General features: G+C 44.9%; 1 protein-coding gene across 1 annotated transcript in view; it reads left to right on the top strand.

Annotated features, from left to right (window-relative positions):
• Positions 1-15,429, top strand: part of LOC143140567 (LHFPL tetraspan subfamily member 3 protein-like) — a 31,471-nt gene that overhangs the window by 13,936 nt on the left and 2,106 nt on the right. Inside the window, exon 3 of the mRNA XM_076301554.1 lies at positions 13,252-13,488. Coding sequence (XP_076157669.1) covers positions 13,252-13,488 — 237 coding nt within the window. The remainder of the gene's footprint in view (positions 1-13,251; positions 13,489-15,429) is intronic.

The following is a 15,429-nucleotide window of genomic DNA, read 5'->3' as shown; positions in this document are numbered from 1 at the left end:
TCATTTGATGTAAGGACATGAGTTGTACCAAATACTGTTGCCAAGGCAAGACTTCACTGTTTGCTAGTGAGCTTGCTAGTTTGGGAGCGTGCCTATGTTCCCACAGCCTAACCCTAACCCTAAGAACATAGGCCTTTGGGCCCTATGATCCCGCAGCCTAACCCTAAGCCTAGGAACATAGGGCTGTGGGCCCTATAATCCCGCAGCCTAACCCTAACCCTAGGAACATAGGGCTGTGGACCCTATGACCCCGCAGCCTAAACCTAAGAACATAGGGCTGTGGGGAAAAAATCTTTAGAATTTTGGGAACATTGGGCTGTGGGAACATACAGTAGGGCTGTGGGAACATTGGGCTGTGGGAACATACAGTAGAGCTGTGGGAACATAGGGCTCTGGGACCATTGGGCTGTGGGAACATAGGGCTGACCCTGCTAGTTTTATACTCCTTAATGTTTCTTTAAAACATTCACTCAATCCTGAATTGTAATAGTGAAGTATACAGTAACTTCCAGTGGTCCATACACTATGCAAGGAACCTGAGATTCTTTGTAAAGATTTTACTGCATCAGACACGTGTACTCGAGAGAGAGAGTCATCTGCTCTTGTAGATGGTGAAGTTTCATAAGGGCTGAGTATTCACGTTGAAAGAGCCTATAGCTGGAAAGTTGAAGGGAAAGCTGATTCCTGCTGCATCTAATCCCTGAGTTGATGGGGCTTTGAGCACTACAGGCTTTCTGTGCTTGCAGTGTGAAAAATAGCTGATGTTGACAGGGTGGGCTTCCAAACATGCCTGCAAGGCTCTCTTTCTCTCCCTCCCTCTCTCTCTCTGCCCTTCTCACATTTTTCCATCTCTATATTCTCCTGTCTTTTCAATGTCTCCTTTTTTTTGCCAAGAAGGCCAACGGAAGTAGGATAGGAATAGGAAAATAGGTCTCTGATCTCTGATAAACATCCAGGAACACTTTGCACTAGATTTCACAGGTGCACACGATCACTCAGAATGGGTGTATAATTATTACACTACAGAAACTCCTGCTGAAAAGGTCAACAATGTGTTTTAACACTTAAGCTGTAGCCATTAAAGAATTTTCTCTGTCCATTTACGGTATTCTAATCATTTTCTTGCCCATGTCTATAGACAGAACACTGCCACGTTTTTAGATGCTTTGCTCAAGTACTGTAGGCCTACCACTTATCCCTCCTAAATGAAAAACAATTCCGGACCACAAAAATGCTGTTAAAATGGGCAGGGCAAAATCAAAGGTATATTACATAAAGCATACTAAACATAACCACGCAATTCCATCTTCTTATTAGATATTTATCTGCAGGTTCTCTGGCCTCTGATTGATATTGGTGACTGACAGACCAGACTCATGAGATATCCTGCGGTGACGAGTGTGGCAGGAGGAGATTGCGTTTCTGACCGTCAGAAGTCAACCACAGAGGTTGGGCATGACATTGCAGTGCTGTCACTCGAGTCGTGCGAGGCAAAGAAATAGATAGATCTGGAGAAGCCATTGGTGTGCTTTCTGTCTGGCAAATGCCAAGTCAGTATTACTCTCATATTGAAAGTGGCGATGCATTTTATTGCATTTAACTCCCCAGTTCTGTACCCTTTAAGCAGATTTAGAAAGCCGAAGCGAAGAGAAGTATTATGCCGCATTCCAATTGTCCGCCCAGGTCAGTCACCGTGTTGTTTTCCCAACAACTAACAGGAAGTTCCAAATGGAACGTCCCCTGAAGTTGTATCCCGACTCTGCTCGTTCGAACCCAGAGTACCATTAACGATAAATGAGAGTCGTAGATATACTCTGTTTATTAAAAGTTCTGTCTGATTTGTGTCTCTTTAAGTTGTAGAAACAATAGTGTCCCCTCTATCTGTAGCTATGTTGCTGTGACATTTGTTTGGGTAAAACACTGTTGCATAAACAGTTGTATAAAATAGTAATGCTTTGTTTCAAACTGGTATTGCTATATCTGGTAATATCACTAACAACAGACAATTACTAACAAACTGTAGCATTGTTCTCATGACTTGTTGACTAACTGCAACACAACCAGCTCAGGTTTTTACACGGAAGTGACATTGTTTCACGACTGGAATGTGGCATTAGTTCACATTTTTTGATGGCAACATATTGAAAACCTTGGACCAGTGGTCTAACTTGGCTTTAGAAATTGGTTTCAATGAGAGCGTGGCCAGGTAGAGCAAATACAAATGCACTTAAATCTGTCTCCAATAAAAAAGAAACTGAATTCAAGAGGTTAGGCAGGACTCCTTTGAACAAGTTTGTTAATGACTGTAAATATTTTTTGTTTCCCTGAGGCAAAACTGATAATTTATTTAAGGTCCCTCTTTGTGTTGCTTTTCAACAAACTACCATATAAAAAGCTATTTCAAACCAAGTAGTGTGCTGTGCTGTTAATGTTTTCTTCATGGCTGGATTTTTTAATGACTTCAATAAGGTTTTTTTAAGTCAACACTCAAACATGACCTAGAAATATCAACAGAATGTGAAAAAACTAGTGTTTTGATGTAAAAAATGCCCAGATATCCAGTAAAGTTAGCATTCAATCCAGCTAGCACTGAGCCGGCTTTATTAAAAACAATGTAAGGCAATGAAAGAGTGTTGTGTGGCTACTTTCAAGACAACCCGAAACCTACAGAACCCCACATTTGCACCTTTAAAAGGAGCAATAGAGGTGCAGATTTGACGCAATGGGGAAAACTATTCTATATTTGGCATCATAGGGAAGACTATTACAGATTTGACGTCATGGGGAAGACTATTCCAGATTTTATGTCACAGGGAAGAAGACTATTCCAGAGTAAAGGAGCTAATCTTACATGGCATCAGTGCTTTTCAAAGCATCATATTAATCTTGACATTTGCAGACATCCAGTATAAGATAAGAATTGAGGAATCCGCCATTCTGTGTGCTCTGTTTGGTTCCGGTTACAGTAAAAGGTAAATGACATTTATGGGGAGTTAAGCCAAATTAGCATTACAATAGCTAAAATGGAGAAATGCTATCTGCATCATTCACTCAGTTTTCTCTGCAATACAAATACAAGTGGCATTATGCCTTTTACATTGTCAACAGATGTTTCAAATGCTTTTCTGCCTAACTCTCTCATACAAGATTGCTTATACACATGAATTTAAAAAAAGAAATACACAAACTTCAGATAAGACTGCTCTGCTTCACTGCCCTCTCACTTTCTGGCTACACAGCATCAACAGACAGTTCAGCCAAATGCTCTCAATCAACCGAGAAGGTTTGACCTGCATGTGGCAGAATCTGGAGGCAGAGAGAACCAGCTGAAACCTGGTTCTCCTTAAAGTTTAATGACCTATTAGCCCTAACCGATTGTTTCTCGTGTCTCAGAGACGACTGCCTTGTTTTCACAGCGAAGAATCTGGCTCAAGTGTGAGGGGCCTTTCAAATCCCTTTAACTGCTTCAGTAAGGCGAGGATCACATCAGCCAGCGGCAGTGGCAAACGTAACGCAACGCTCAGACCATAATACGTTTTATCTTGTTCCTAAGCAACACAGTTTGTCAATTGAATACGCTCGCGTTGCGCTTTGAAAGTTGAACCAAGTTCAACGCTCAGCTTGTTCAACGCTAGCGGTACGCCAGCGTTGCCATCGTTCCGCTGCCAAACCATAGAGAACAATAGGAAATCTACCGCTTGTCGCTGGCTAATGTGATCCCCGCCTAAAGGCTATGCTGCTGAACAGGTCGCACTTTGGTAGCCCTCTTTATTATCCACTGTATCACCTCCCTGAAGGTGTCACCTTGTGACTATTCAACTGTGCCCTGAGACGTGCGAGCGTATTGATTGGTCACCTTCCAGTGACTCTCTGATAGCTCTGGCGTTTCTTGGGGTCAGGTGCCCTCTGCCAGGGCTGAGTGATTATGAAGTACCTCAGCCAGCCTGGATAGGGCTCGAGGCTTAGCCAACCTCACCTGACTACATCACAGCACAGTCACAGATCCCTTCAGGATGCATGAGGTAAGTCAGGGACCACGGTGGAGGTCAGGGGCACAGAAGGACAAAGGGAGAGAGAGAGAGAGAGAGGGGGCCCAGAGCTGTTGAGAGAAACTGATGCTGACAGCCCAGGCTAGTGTCTCATTAGTATTGACGACATATTCTCAGAGCAGTATGTATGTGTGTGTGTGTGTTTATATATGGGTATGTGTGTGTGTGAGCGAGGGAAGGTTGTGACTAAGCACCCGGAGCTGCAGCGTGGATGAGCTGATAGGTGTTGGCCCACAAACAATGTCAACCTTAGGTCAGCTTGTCCTTCCCCTAGGCATGATGGCCTTGATCCAGGCGTCTTTGTGTGTAATTAAACCGCAAACACTTTTTTCCTTTTTGGAAAATTGACCGAAGAATTAAACAGATCCCAACCGACAGGCATTTTTTATCTGCCCCATTTGAGTGCTTTCTGTTGTAGGCTCAGTTCTGCCAGACTAATTTAATTTTTTTTTTGGACAAATTCAACAAATTTATCCTCATGGTCCGATAGCTACAGTATACATTCAGCATGGGCTTCAGTAGTCGCACCAACCCGTCTCTGTGAAGGAGAAGAGAACATAGTGACCCAGGCCAAGCCGTAAACAACTCCATTCAAGCGACGTCTTACTCCAGGGACTCTGAAATGGAGGGGGTGTCATTTGAATTGTTGTGCTCCAATATCAACTGCCTTTCATCAGAATTGCATACTCTATATTGCACACAACCCTTTTCCCCCCACCACTCCTATCCTTGAGATAGTCAGTCTGTGCAGACTTATAAAAATATCACACTATTTTAGAAAAAATAGTGTGAGATGCTTCATGAGTTTGTTTTGTTTCAAAACCAAAGATTCTAGAACAGAGCTCTGTTCAAAACTATAGGCACATCAAAGCACTGGCTGCTCCAAAGTGTCCTTGTGTGTTGAGTCACCTCTTGTCTCCTTGTTTCTCCTGAGATGATGTGTGGCTCTCGCTGCCAACGCTACCGCCATGCTACTGCCTCCCCTGAGCATTCACACGTGTCCCACACCACCTCACCAGACAAGCTGAACGCTGTCTGCAGTCTCTCTACACACACACACACACACACACACACACACATACCGCAGGTCACCTCAAGTCTTACTGCCAGGCTTCAAGCACACATATGGATCACTGTGTCTGGAGGATTGTGTTCATTGTGCAGTCGAGTTGTGACATTTTGGATTTCACTCATAAGGCATCATTCCCTGCCACAAACATATCTAGAGTATTACTAGAGTATATAGGGTATAGGTTGGATTAGACACGCTGCACTGCAAATCAAACATATCTAGAGTATAGGGTATAGATTAGGTTAGACCCCCCTGCCCTCAAATCAGCTGCCATCAGAACTATTAGTCATGCAGTGGTCACAAAAAGAAGAGAAAAGGTCATGTCAAGGTCACAACAGATCCGGTAAATGGAGCTGAATGTTACTCCAATGACAAAACTGTTAGAAACAATCCCAGTCACAGACCCGTTTTCCATTCCTTGTTACAAGGCACAAATTGATATTTAATGACCAGTATTTGCTGCTCTGATGTTGTTTACATATCTCTATCTTGGCTAAGTGAGCTAAAGGGGAGATATGAGCTCCTCGTTAATAAATCATGTGTCAGATACAGAATATTGTAATCACCCTCACAGTCTCTTGCATACTACAGGTGCATTTTTTGGATCATCAATCATCGCACTTGATGATGATGGGTGAAGTGCAACTAATATGTCATCAATTTGTATCCCACGCCCCCAGTGGAATGGCTGTGATGGATAGCTGTTGTCTGCAGGCTGGTGCACTATTTGTGGCGATATGAAAGTCCACTAGTCTCAGTGCCAGGTAGCGGGAGACAAGAACACGATGCCCAGCGGAACCTTGTGCCACAGCAGGCGGCGTGACAGTGATGATGGAGTGCCAAGGAGCAGAGCAGGTGTCAGTGTCCACTCTTCCAGTGCATCGGGAAGTTAATCCATCTATGCAGGGAGACACACACACTCTCTCTCTCTTTCTCTCTCTCCCTCTCAAACACACACACACACACACACACTGAGACATGCAGTGTCATGTGCAGAGATCCACACCACCTGACTGTTTCTGACTGTTAACACTTCCCTCCCTTGTGTCACCCACACACCCCCCTTTAGTATTCAAATGGTTCGCTCTGGTCCCATTTCAGACCCATAAAGCCCCTACCATCATTTGGAAGGCACGGGAGGCGTGCTCTTCTCTCATTCTTTTGACTTTCCTTGCCGAGTGTAAGCCCTGTAGTCAGCTTAACAAATACAGACTCTGAGAAATAGCTTTCATCTCACCAAGTCATTCTGTGCCGCCTGCCATCTACTCTAATGAGACTGCAGAGAGAACGAATTTCGCACAGAATTCTTGGCATTCACAGAGTCAGTGTCGTGCCTCTGTTGAAAAAAAGAAAAAAACGCCACAAGAGGAGAGCAAGCGTCAGCCACAGTCACACAGACGAAATGGCGCAGTGAGGAATAGACACAGTGTAGCATCGGCAACGATAAAGCCCTCATACGCCAGTGGAGACACGCTCTGAGATGCAGCATGTGTCCGTATGTGTGTGAATGAGCGATAAATATGCGTGTCTTTACAGGATTTTATACACGCACACACATCGTGTATATTTTTATATGCTCATAGTAGCGAGTCCTTAAACGAGAAGAAAGAACTGGGATTCAGACGGAGACAAAACATGCTAATCCCATTTCATGGGGTCTTAAATGTGCTGCAGATGTGTTCAGTAGAGAGGAGCAGAGGCACTGGTCTCTGCAATGGGATGCATACACACTCACACACACATTCACACACTCACACACACATTCACACACACATTCACACACTCACACACACATTCACACACACACTCACACACACATTCACACACTCACACACACATTCACACACACACTCACACATTCACACACTCACACACACATTCACACAAGGAGATAGAATGATGGAGTCTGCATACACTCTGGTCTCTTCAGATTCACTTCCATCCTCACACACACACACTCGCTCTGCGACACACACATATGCACACTACACTGTAGCTCTGTGACGCACACACACATGCACACACATTGAAAGTCACCACACAATTGCTGTCACACCGATGAATGGAGAAGTGCACTTTGCCTCCTCATCATTGTACCTGCTACATGCCCCACTCTCTCATTAAGCCTTTCATCATGACTCTCCCTCACCCCAATATAAATCTAAGGGCACCATGGCCACCAAAGATCAATTTTCTCGTGTCTACAAAGTCATTTACAGTCCTCGCTCTAATAAAAGAGGCTCTCCTTGTCAGTGGATTGAGATACCTTGTTGAAGGCTGGTAGTATCTTCTGTGCTTAGGACCCAGCGCTGCAAATAGCTCACATGAAGCACATATGCGAGCTTGTCCTAGGGGCCCTGGCATATGGCAGCGGAGTCTCGTGACGTATGTGTGAGCCCAAGAGCATGCTGGGAGCCAGGGGAGAGGACCTAGCACTCTGCAGGAGATCTGTCTCTATCTCCACCTCTCCGTCTCTCTCTCTCTCTTCCTTTTACCTCTCCCTCACTCTTCTCTGTGTGTTTCTGTGACATCACGACATGCTCGTCTCTGCCTGTGGGAGCGAATGAGAGATGGAGGAGGGGAAGAAGAGGGATGGGGGGGGGGGGGCGTAGTGCTGTCCGTTATCATTTGTTACTTCACTAACTGACAGCTACAGTGAGTGTGGGGCGTGCATCCGCTGCTCCGGTGTGCACTACCCACAAGGCCCCTCAATCGGTACCATGCTGAGTAGGACAACAGGAACACACAAAAAGGGAAGAACCAGGGGTAAAATGGGGGGAGAGAGAGAGAAAGGGAAGAACCAGGGGTAAAATGGGGGGAGAGAGAGAGAAAGGGAAGAACCAGGGGTAAAATGGGGGGAGAGAGAGAGAGAGAAACACAGAAAGAGAAGAACTGGGGGAGAATGGGGAAAGAGAGAGATAGATGCACAGAGATCACCTGCATAGGGGCGCGGTTCAGAGGAGCTTACCAGGTCATTGTGAGTGTGTGTGTGTGTGAGTGTGTGTGTGCATATGTGTGTGTGTGTGAGTGTCTGCTGATTTGTAATCCAGAGGGTTGCGGTGGCGCCGACGGTAGTGGCTATTTTAAACGCTCCGGTTCTGGCGCTGCTTTGGTCTCCTCTCAAGTGTGTGTGTGTGAGTGACTGCGTGTGTGTGAGTTACTGTGTGTGTGTGTGTGTGACTATGTGTGAGTGACTGCGTGTGTGTGAGTGACTGTGTGTGTGTGTGTGTGACTACAGTATGTGTGAGTGACTGCCTGTGTGTGAGTGACTGTGTGTGTGTGACTGTGTGTGAGTGATTGCGTGTGTGTGTGTGTGAACGTGACACCCGTCCCGTGCGTCAGTGCATACGGCTTGGAGTGCCAGAATGACTCGGTGATAACCTGAGGAGGGTACGGGCGTATCTTAGCGCTCGCTAATTGGCCTTGGTTTGGGTCTCATGCCTGCGCAGATGACTTGATTTGTGCTCATCATTCTCACGGAGTGGAAAATTAATCTGTCAGAATAATTGTGAGCATTTATGCCCCTTGTGACGCAGAACATTTCGGCCCATAATTGTTCGTGTGAGAAATCTGATAAATAGCAGAACTAATTTTCTCACTGCAATCCCAGTAAGTAGATATCCATCCATGTTTTATTGCTGTCTGCATATCCATCCATGTCTTATTGCTGTCTGCAGATCCATGTGTTGCTGCTTTCTGCATATCCATCCATGTCTTATTGCTGTCTGCAGATCCATCCATGTCTTATTGCTGTCTGCAGATCCATGTCTTATTGCTGTCTGCAGATCCATGTCTTGCTGCTGTCTGTACTGTATATCCATCCATGTCTTGTTGCTGTCTGTGTTCAGCTTTTTCCTCCTCTGTCAATGGTGTTTGCTGTTGGTCTGTTAAAAACCATGATCAGGATTCTATACTCCCTGCATTCCCACTCCCATTCATATAGACTCGTCCACTGGTGTCAATGTGTTTCAAATGTATATCTGCAAAATTAAGTGACTTTGAAAAGGGAAGAAATGTGCAATAAGATGGATGGTGCATTTCCTCTTGTTTGAAGGGCAGCAGGCCTTTTCAATGACTATCAATCATGGATTTGTTGTGTCTGATTCTGCTCTCCCCTCATCGTTCAAATGAAAAGGTCTCACGCTATAAAGTAATATGGTAAGTGAATGTAATGTTTGACTGTTTTTCCCTAAGACATTTATTCCCTATTATTCCCAGTCACTATTAAACGTTTCCAATCAGATGCCAATCGAAGCCTGAAGGGAAGTTGTAGGACCACCCACCTGCTTATTTTCCAATTCTCGCTAATAGATCAAGCTCTTCTTTTTGAAACTGTTGCCTTGCTTTCCTAAGTCAGGGAGTTTTTTTTTTTTTGTCATGGCTGGCTTGTATGCCCTGTATGATAGTATAGGCGCTCAGACTGAGCGAAGCTTTTATAATCAATATGCCAGAGAAAGAAATACAGCTGCACCGTCACAGGCAACTTCATCAAAGACCTGCAGTCTGGTAGAGTCTGGAGAACTCGGAGCTGTCATACATCATGTTCAAGCACAGAGGTGAAGATGGTGGGGGGGGGGGGGGCTCCAGGCACACTGTACACGCCCATGGGACTCAGAGTCTTAAGAGCGCTTCATAGCATTATTGAAGCAGCAGAGAGGCAGAAAATTAAAAATGTTACCCATGAACAGATTCATAACTGGCTGAATTATTTGACAGCGTCATCTCCTCTGCTAGAGGCTCGTTAGAATTAATTGTAACCTCTTTAAGTATCTGGAAGGAAATAGCTAGGCTACTTCAGGCTTCATGTGCCAAAGATCTGCATCTAAAGGGGGAAGAAACAATCTATCCTAAACCCTCCCATCTGTCTTTTCAACATCTGGTGGTGATACAGTTTTTTATTTCCCTTCATGGAGGGAAGATGGGGCCATGTTTACATTTGTTTTTTGTTTGTTTGTTTAATTCTCTCTGAGTTAAAGTCTCTGTTACGCAACAGCGGGTTTTGCAGAGGGACAGATTGTGTCTGCGTGTGCAGAGTTTGAAAGGGGTAGCTGGCAGGGAACTGGTGTGTGATGAGGCGGTGTGTGAGTGTGTGTGTTGGGGTGGGGGTGGATTAGCCTGCCTCAGAGCTTGTGTAGCATACATGTGCCTGTGTTGTTATGACACGCTATTTTCAGGGGAGAGCACTGACTGTACAGCTCTCCTAGTGGTGGACAGAGGGAACTGATCTTCTGAGATCCCCTTGCTGACTTTGAAGCAGTGTTATGCTCCTCCATCTCCCAGAAACCCTCAAAACATATGGGCCCTCTCCTCCACTCCTTCCTCTCTGACACTGCTACCATGAAGCATGTGGCAGCTGCAAACCACATCATATCTCCCTGAGCCTTTTGTACCTCAGCGTGCAATTCAGGCCACTGCTCTAACATGTCATTCTCAGTATAAATAAAATAATAAACACTTGGCATGCAGCCAAAGAGGAGCAGACCTTTAATAATTCATCCACCTTAATTCTAAAACATGGCAAACTCCCGGTGGCTCACAACCAAACCAGCTCTCCTTCAGCTAGCTGTTCTGCACCAGGCCACTGGACATCTCCGTAATGCTGTCAGTTGAGGGCTGGACGAGTGATGGGCAGCTAGCTGCCACCTGTGTGCACTTTGCCTCAAAGTGTAGGACAGCAAGCTGCTGTGTGGATACATGGGCCGTAAATATAGCTGGTGGTGTGCACAGCAGCTAGCCCGTTTCTTTGATATATTTTGACTGCCTTTGAACTGCAGACCTCAGTGAATTGGCTTTGACAGGACTTGCTGCGGGATTTGTGAGGGGAAACTTAAAGAAGCTACTGCAAGGTACGCAGTGTGTCTGCAGTGGCCATCTCTCTCTCTCTCACTCTCTCTCTGTCTTTCTCTCCCTCTCTTTCACTCTCCCTTTCTTTCTCTCTCTTTCTTTCCCTCTCTTGAATTTCCCCTGGGGATCAATAAAGTATCTATCTATCTATCTATCTATCTATCTATCTTTCTTTCTTGCTCTCCCTCCTCCCTCTTTCATTCTGTCTTTCTCTCTCTCCCTCTCTCTCTTTCTCTCTCCCTCTCTTTCTCTCCCTCTCTTTCTTGCTCTCCCTCCTCTCTCTTTCATTCTGTCTCTCTCTCTATCTCTCTCTCTCTCTCTCTCTCTCTCTCTCTCTCTATCTCTTCACTTGCGTTCTCATCGCCCTGATGTTGTTTTTGCCTGCTGAGGAATATTAAAGTGTAAGACCTTAATGAGGCCTGGTGCAGGAGTGGCCAGGCAGCGTGTTTGGCCTCACCGTCAAAGTGGACACTTGAAAGCATGGCAGGCAGCTAAGCATTATCTAGAGGAGAATTTCCTCAGATGTCTACAGAAACACTGAAAACACATTACAAATGTTTCAAATGCTGCAGCATATGGAAAAGGGAAGGGGGGGGTGTTTGTTTAGCAAAAAGTAGCAATTGTTAAATTAGCAAATGTGCATTTTTGAAAGAGTGATTGTACAAAAATGATACAATGAAGATTAGCTGAAGGTAAGGCTGTGGGAGAGAGGGAGGAAGACAGGAAGGGAAGGAGGGAGGGAGAGAAAAGAAAAGCAAGGATGTTGTTGTACAGGTAGCACCATGGTGTACGGAAATAAAGCAGATGTGGTATCATCAACACTAGTGTCTCTCCACAGTCGGAACAGCAGCCAAAATGTGTGTGCAGTCTTGCAGAGGAATTCATGCTGGACAGCATTGTATCAACCGGAAAATTATATCCAGAGGGTTTCACGCGCGCACACAGACCAAATTATATATTTTTTTTTTTCAGTAAGGAGGAGGAAGTGCGAGGTGAACTTGTAAATGTGTTTCATTATTCATGTACAGTGCACTATGGGTAATATGTAGTCAGCTCTTTTTTGGCTGCTCTGATTCTCCGCAGTGCCATCACCTCCGGAGGAGAACTTCATCTCCATCTAATCCTGGCCGCTCCAGGCGGGAACGCCGAACGCTGAGCGAGGAGCCTCGACTAAATATTCAAGAGAGGAACACGCCGATTAACCGCCTAATAGAAATCTGCACCGTAGCCTTTTGTCATATATCTGAGCATAAAAATCATGTAATATGGGGAGGCTTTCTCTCGCCACGCTGACGAAGGCGTTGAAGGTTGAAAGTGAAGGGATGTGATTTGTGGTTTGTCCTTGTGGCTTCTCGCTCCTCGTGGGCCTGAATTTATGTTGCTCGACTGGTTGTTGCTGTTGTTGTTGTGGCTATTGTTGACTCCTGCCGTTACCTTAAGTGGAGAGCCGCAGAGAAAATGAATCAGGCTGTGAATGAAGTGTGGCATGCAGAATGAGGGGCGAGACAGCCAGGGGGAGGGAGGGGGGTAAAAGATGACCGCCAGGGCTTTTAGAGTGCTAGTGGGAATATGTGTCCTAACTTCATCTCTCTCTCATCATCTCTTTCTCTCTCTTTCTCTCTCTCTCCCTCTCTGGTGCTGCAGACAGGCACTGTGTTCCGTCATTGATGACAATTTGCACTTTAGTCACCATCTGTAGTCCTTTTAATTTTTTGAACATATTTTTTATCCTATACAAAAGTTTAATTGTGTGAATCTTTCAGTGTTTTTGTAAACCAATAAAGAATGAGTTAAAATCTCAAATCTCTCTCTCTCTCTCTCTCTCTCTCACTATCATTACCATCTCTCTTATTCTCTTCTCTCTCTCTCTCATCATCACCATCTCTCTCTCTCTTTCTCAATTCAATTCAATTCAAGTGAACTTTATTAGCATGACAAATATTTTTGCATTGCCAAAGCAGAACATTTAGACATACATTTACAAGATTTCTCTCTCTCATCATCACCATCTCTCTCTCCCTCTTACTCTCTCATCACAATCTCTCTCTCTCTCTTCACCATCTCTCTCCCTCTCTCTCTGGTCCTTTCCAACTTTCAGTTATTCTCTTGAACTGTTCCAGCTCCTCCCACCTCTCTGCGTCCCCATTTCGAAACCTCTTGATCTGTCCACTGTCTCACTTCGTGCTCCGCACCACTGTTCCTCTCAACATCTCATCATTATTTAATTCCTTCTTTGACATTGATTTCGTCCTTCTCTTCTGGCCCCCTCCCTCCCTGCCTGGACAGGTGTGTGTCTGGTGCTGGGCTGCATGATCTACCCGGACGGCTGGGACGCCAAGGAGGTGCAGAGCATGTGCGGGGAGCAGACGGACAAGTACTCCATCGGAGCGTGCTCAGTGCGCTGGGCCTACATCCTGGCCATCATGGGCATCCTGGACGCCCTCATCCTCTCCTTCCTGGCCTTCGTGCTGGGCAACCGACAGGACAACCTGATGGCCGAGGAGCTGCTGGCGGAGAGTAAAGGTGAGGACTGTCCGTTTGTCATCCTCACAACGCATATGAAGTAACCGGGAATGAATAAGAGCACCATCAGAGGTACCTGAGCAGCAGAGCACCAGGGCACCAATCACCAAACACTTGGGAGCTGCTGGCTGAGAATAAAGGAACGTTCACACCAAGAATGGTAACTAGAACGATAACGGCGAAAAACTATCGCTCTAGCTAATATGAATGACAAGGTCCAACTCCAAACTCCAACTCCAAACCTGACTGACTAACTATACTAACACCAACATAAAAAAAGAAAATCATAGGTTGGCTACTTAGCCTTGCACCTATGCACCAATCACCAAACACTTATCACTGCGAACATTGTCTAAGATATCTATTACTGTGTGAATAAGTGTTAATATTGCATCTATCTGTTGATATAGGTTGTCTGTAGTTAACAGGAATTATATTCCTGCCATTATAAACACAGTTCTTGAACTCCTCCAATGACACATTTATTGGACAAACCTTTAAGCCTGTATTAGATTAGCAAAGTGTTCAGAAAGTCAAAAACATTTTTTAAACCACCTAACGACTCCTTAATTGTATGCCTTGGCCATTTTCAAATAGAATTAGCCTTTAAGGCTGTCCCCAATATGCCATGCGTGAGTGGCCCTCATTTCTGCTTCAGGGGGACTATCACCCCATCTCACTTTAATCTCTTACACCTACCTGCTATGGCACTACTAAACGCCAGTCAGAGGCAGTGTGAGGGAGCAGGTGGGAAATTAAGTAGAAAATGGCTAGTCTGACCAAAAGATTCCAAAGGCACACTCTTTTAAGACAAGAAGTATTCCCTTGAAACCAAAGAGCACCTGCTTTCGAGAGATATCAGTGACGAAGCACTTCCGACAACCAACCTTTTTTTGGTATTTGAAGATATAGAAAATGGCTAGATTATGTGTGTGTGCTGTGTGTCTATCTCAAAGCTCTGCTGAGTGCCACTTATAGGCTGAGTTTGGCTAGCTAGACACTCCATGCTTTAGCCAAGAGTCCAGTGCTGTCTGTCAGATCTGGAAAGACACATGAGTGGAGGTCGTGTGAAGTTCTCTGCAGATCATATCCAGAATGAAACTATGGTGTAAATAGTGATATTAGGTACATTTATAAGGTACACAAATCCTATATGCCCTGTAATCTATATGGTTAGAAAGTCAAAGGTGAAAATAATTGGCATCATTGTGCATAGTTTTAGTTTTTCATGTATATAAATCTCAGTCGTGGCACATCTTTGATTTAATTACTGAGCCATTAAGGGCTGTAATGGCAAGAAACCAACCGTGTCTCATCTTAAAATAATGAACTTGATTGATTATGTTTCAAACCACAAAGCAATTTAAGATACCACACATTACTTTGTAGGTCATTTCTTAGCAGCATGGGGACTTGTAAAAAGTAAAAAGGTCAAAATTGCATTGTGATGATTGCTAGATCATTGCTAGAGAATACATTATACGAATAGAACATGGTAATGTTTTGGTCTGTAGAGAGTAATGTGTGTTGTAATAGCAATAGCTTCCCTTGTAGCGACAGAGATGCCAAAGCACCCCCACCTGAGTGTGGAGTAATGACATCGCTAACGCCACAGAGCACAGTGTGAAGCAGGCAACACCGCCCCAGTGTCTTGAATTTTGTCCAGCGTGAAGCTCTTGCCAGATGATGACGGTTTAAGTACTACCGTAGTAAAACAGCCAAACCTAAATATCGTCATACACACAGTCACAGCATATGACAAGGAAGTGTGTGTGTGTGTGTGTGTGTGTGTGTGTGTGTGTGTGTGTATGCGTGCGTGTATACATTTGTGAGTATGAGTGTGTGTGTGTGTGTGTGTGTGTGTGTGTGTGTGTGTGTGTGTGTGTGAGAGAGAGAGATAGTGTGTGTGTGCGTGTGTGTGTTTGTGTGTGTGTGTGTGTG

Source organism: Alosa pseudoharengus, unplaced genomic scaffold (assembly GCF_046254945.1).
Source record: "Alosa pseudoharengus isolate Yale_2024_CS ecotype anadromous, Long Island Sound unplaced genomic scaffold, YU_APseudo_1.1 YU_APseudo_1.1_scf_10, whole genome shotgun sequence".
NCBI classification, from domain to species: domain Eukaryota; kingdom Metazoa; phylum Chordata; class Actinopteri; order Clupeiformes; family Clupeidae; genus Alosa; species Alosa pseudoharengus.
The sequence above is the reverse complement of the archived record's forward strand: the minus strand, read 5'-3'. Positions and strand labels throughout refer to the sequence as shown.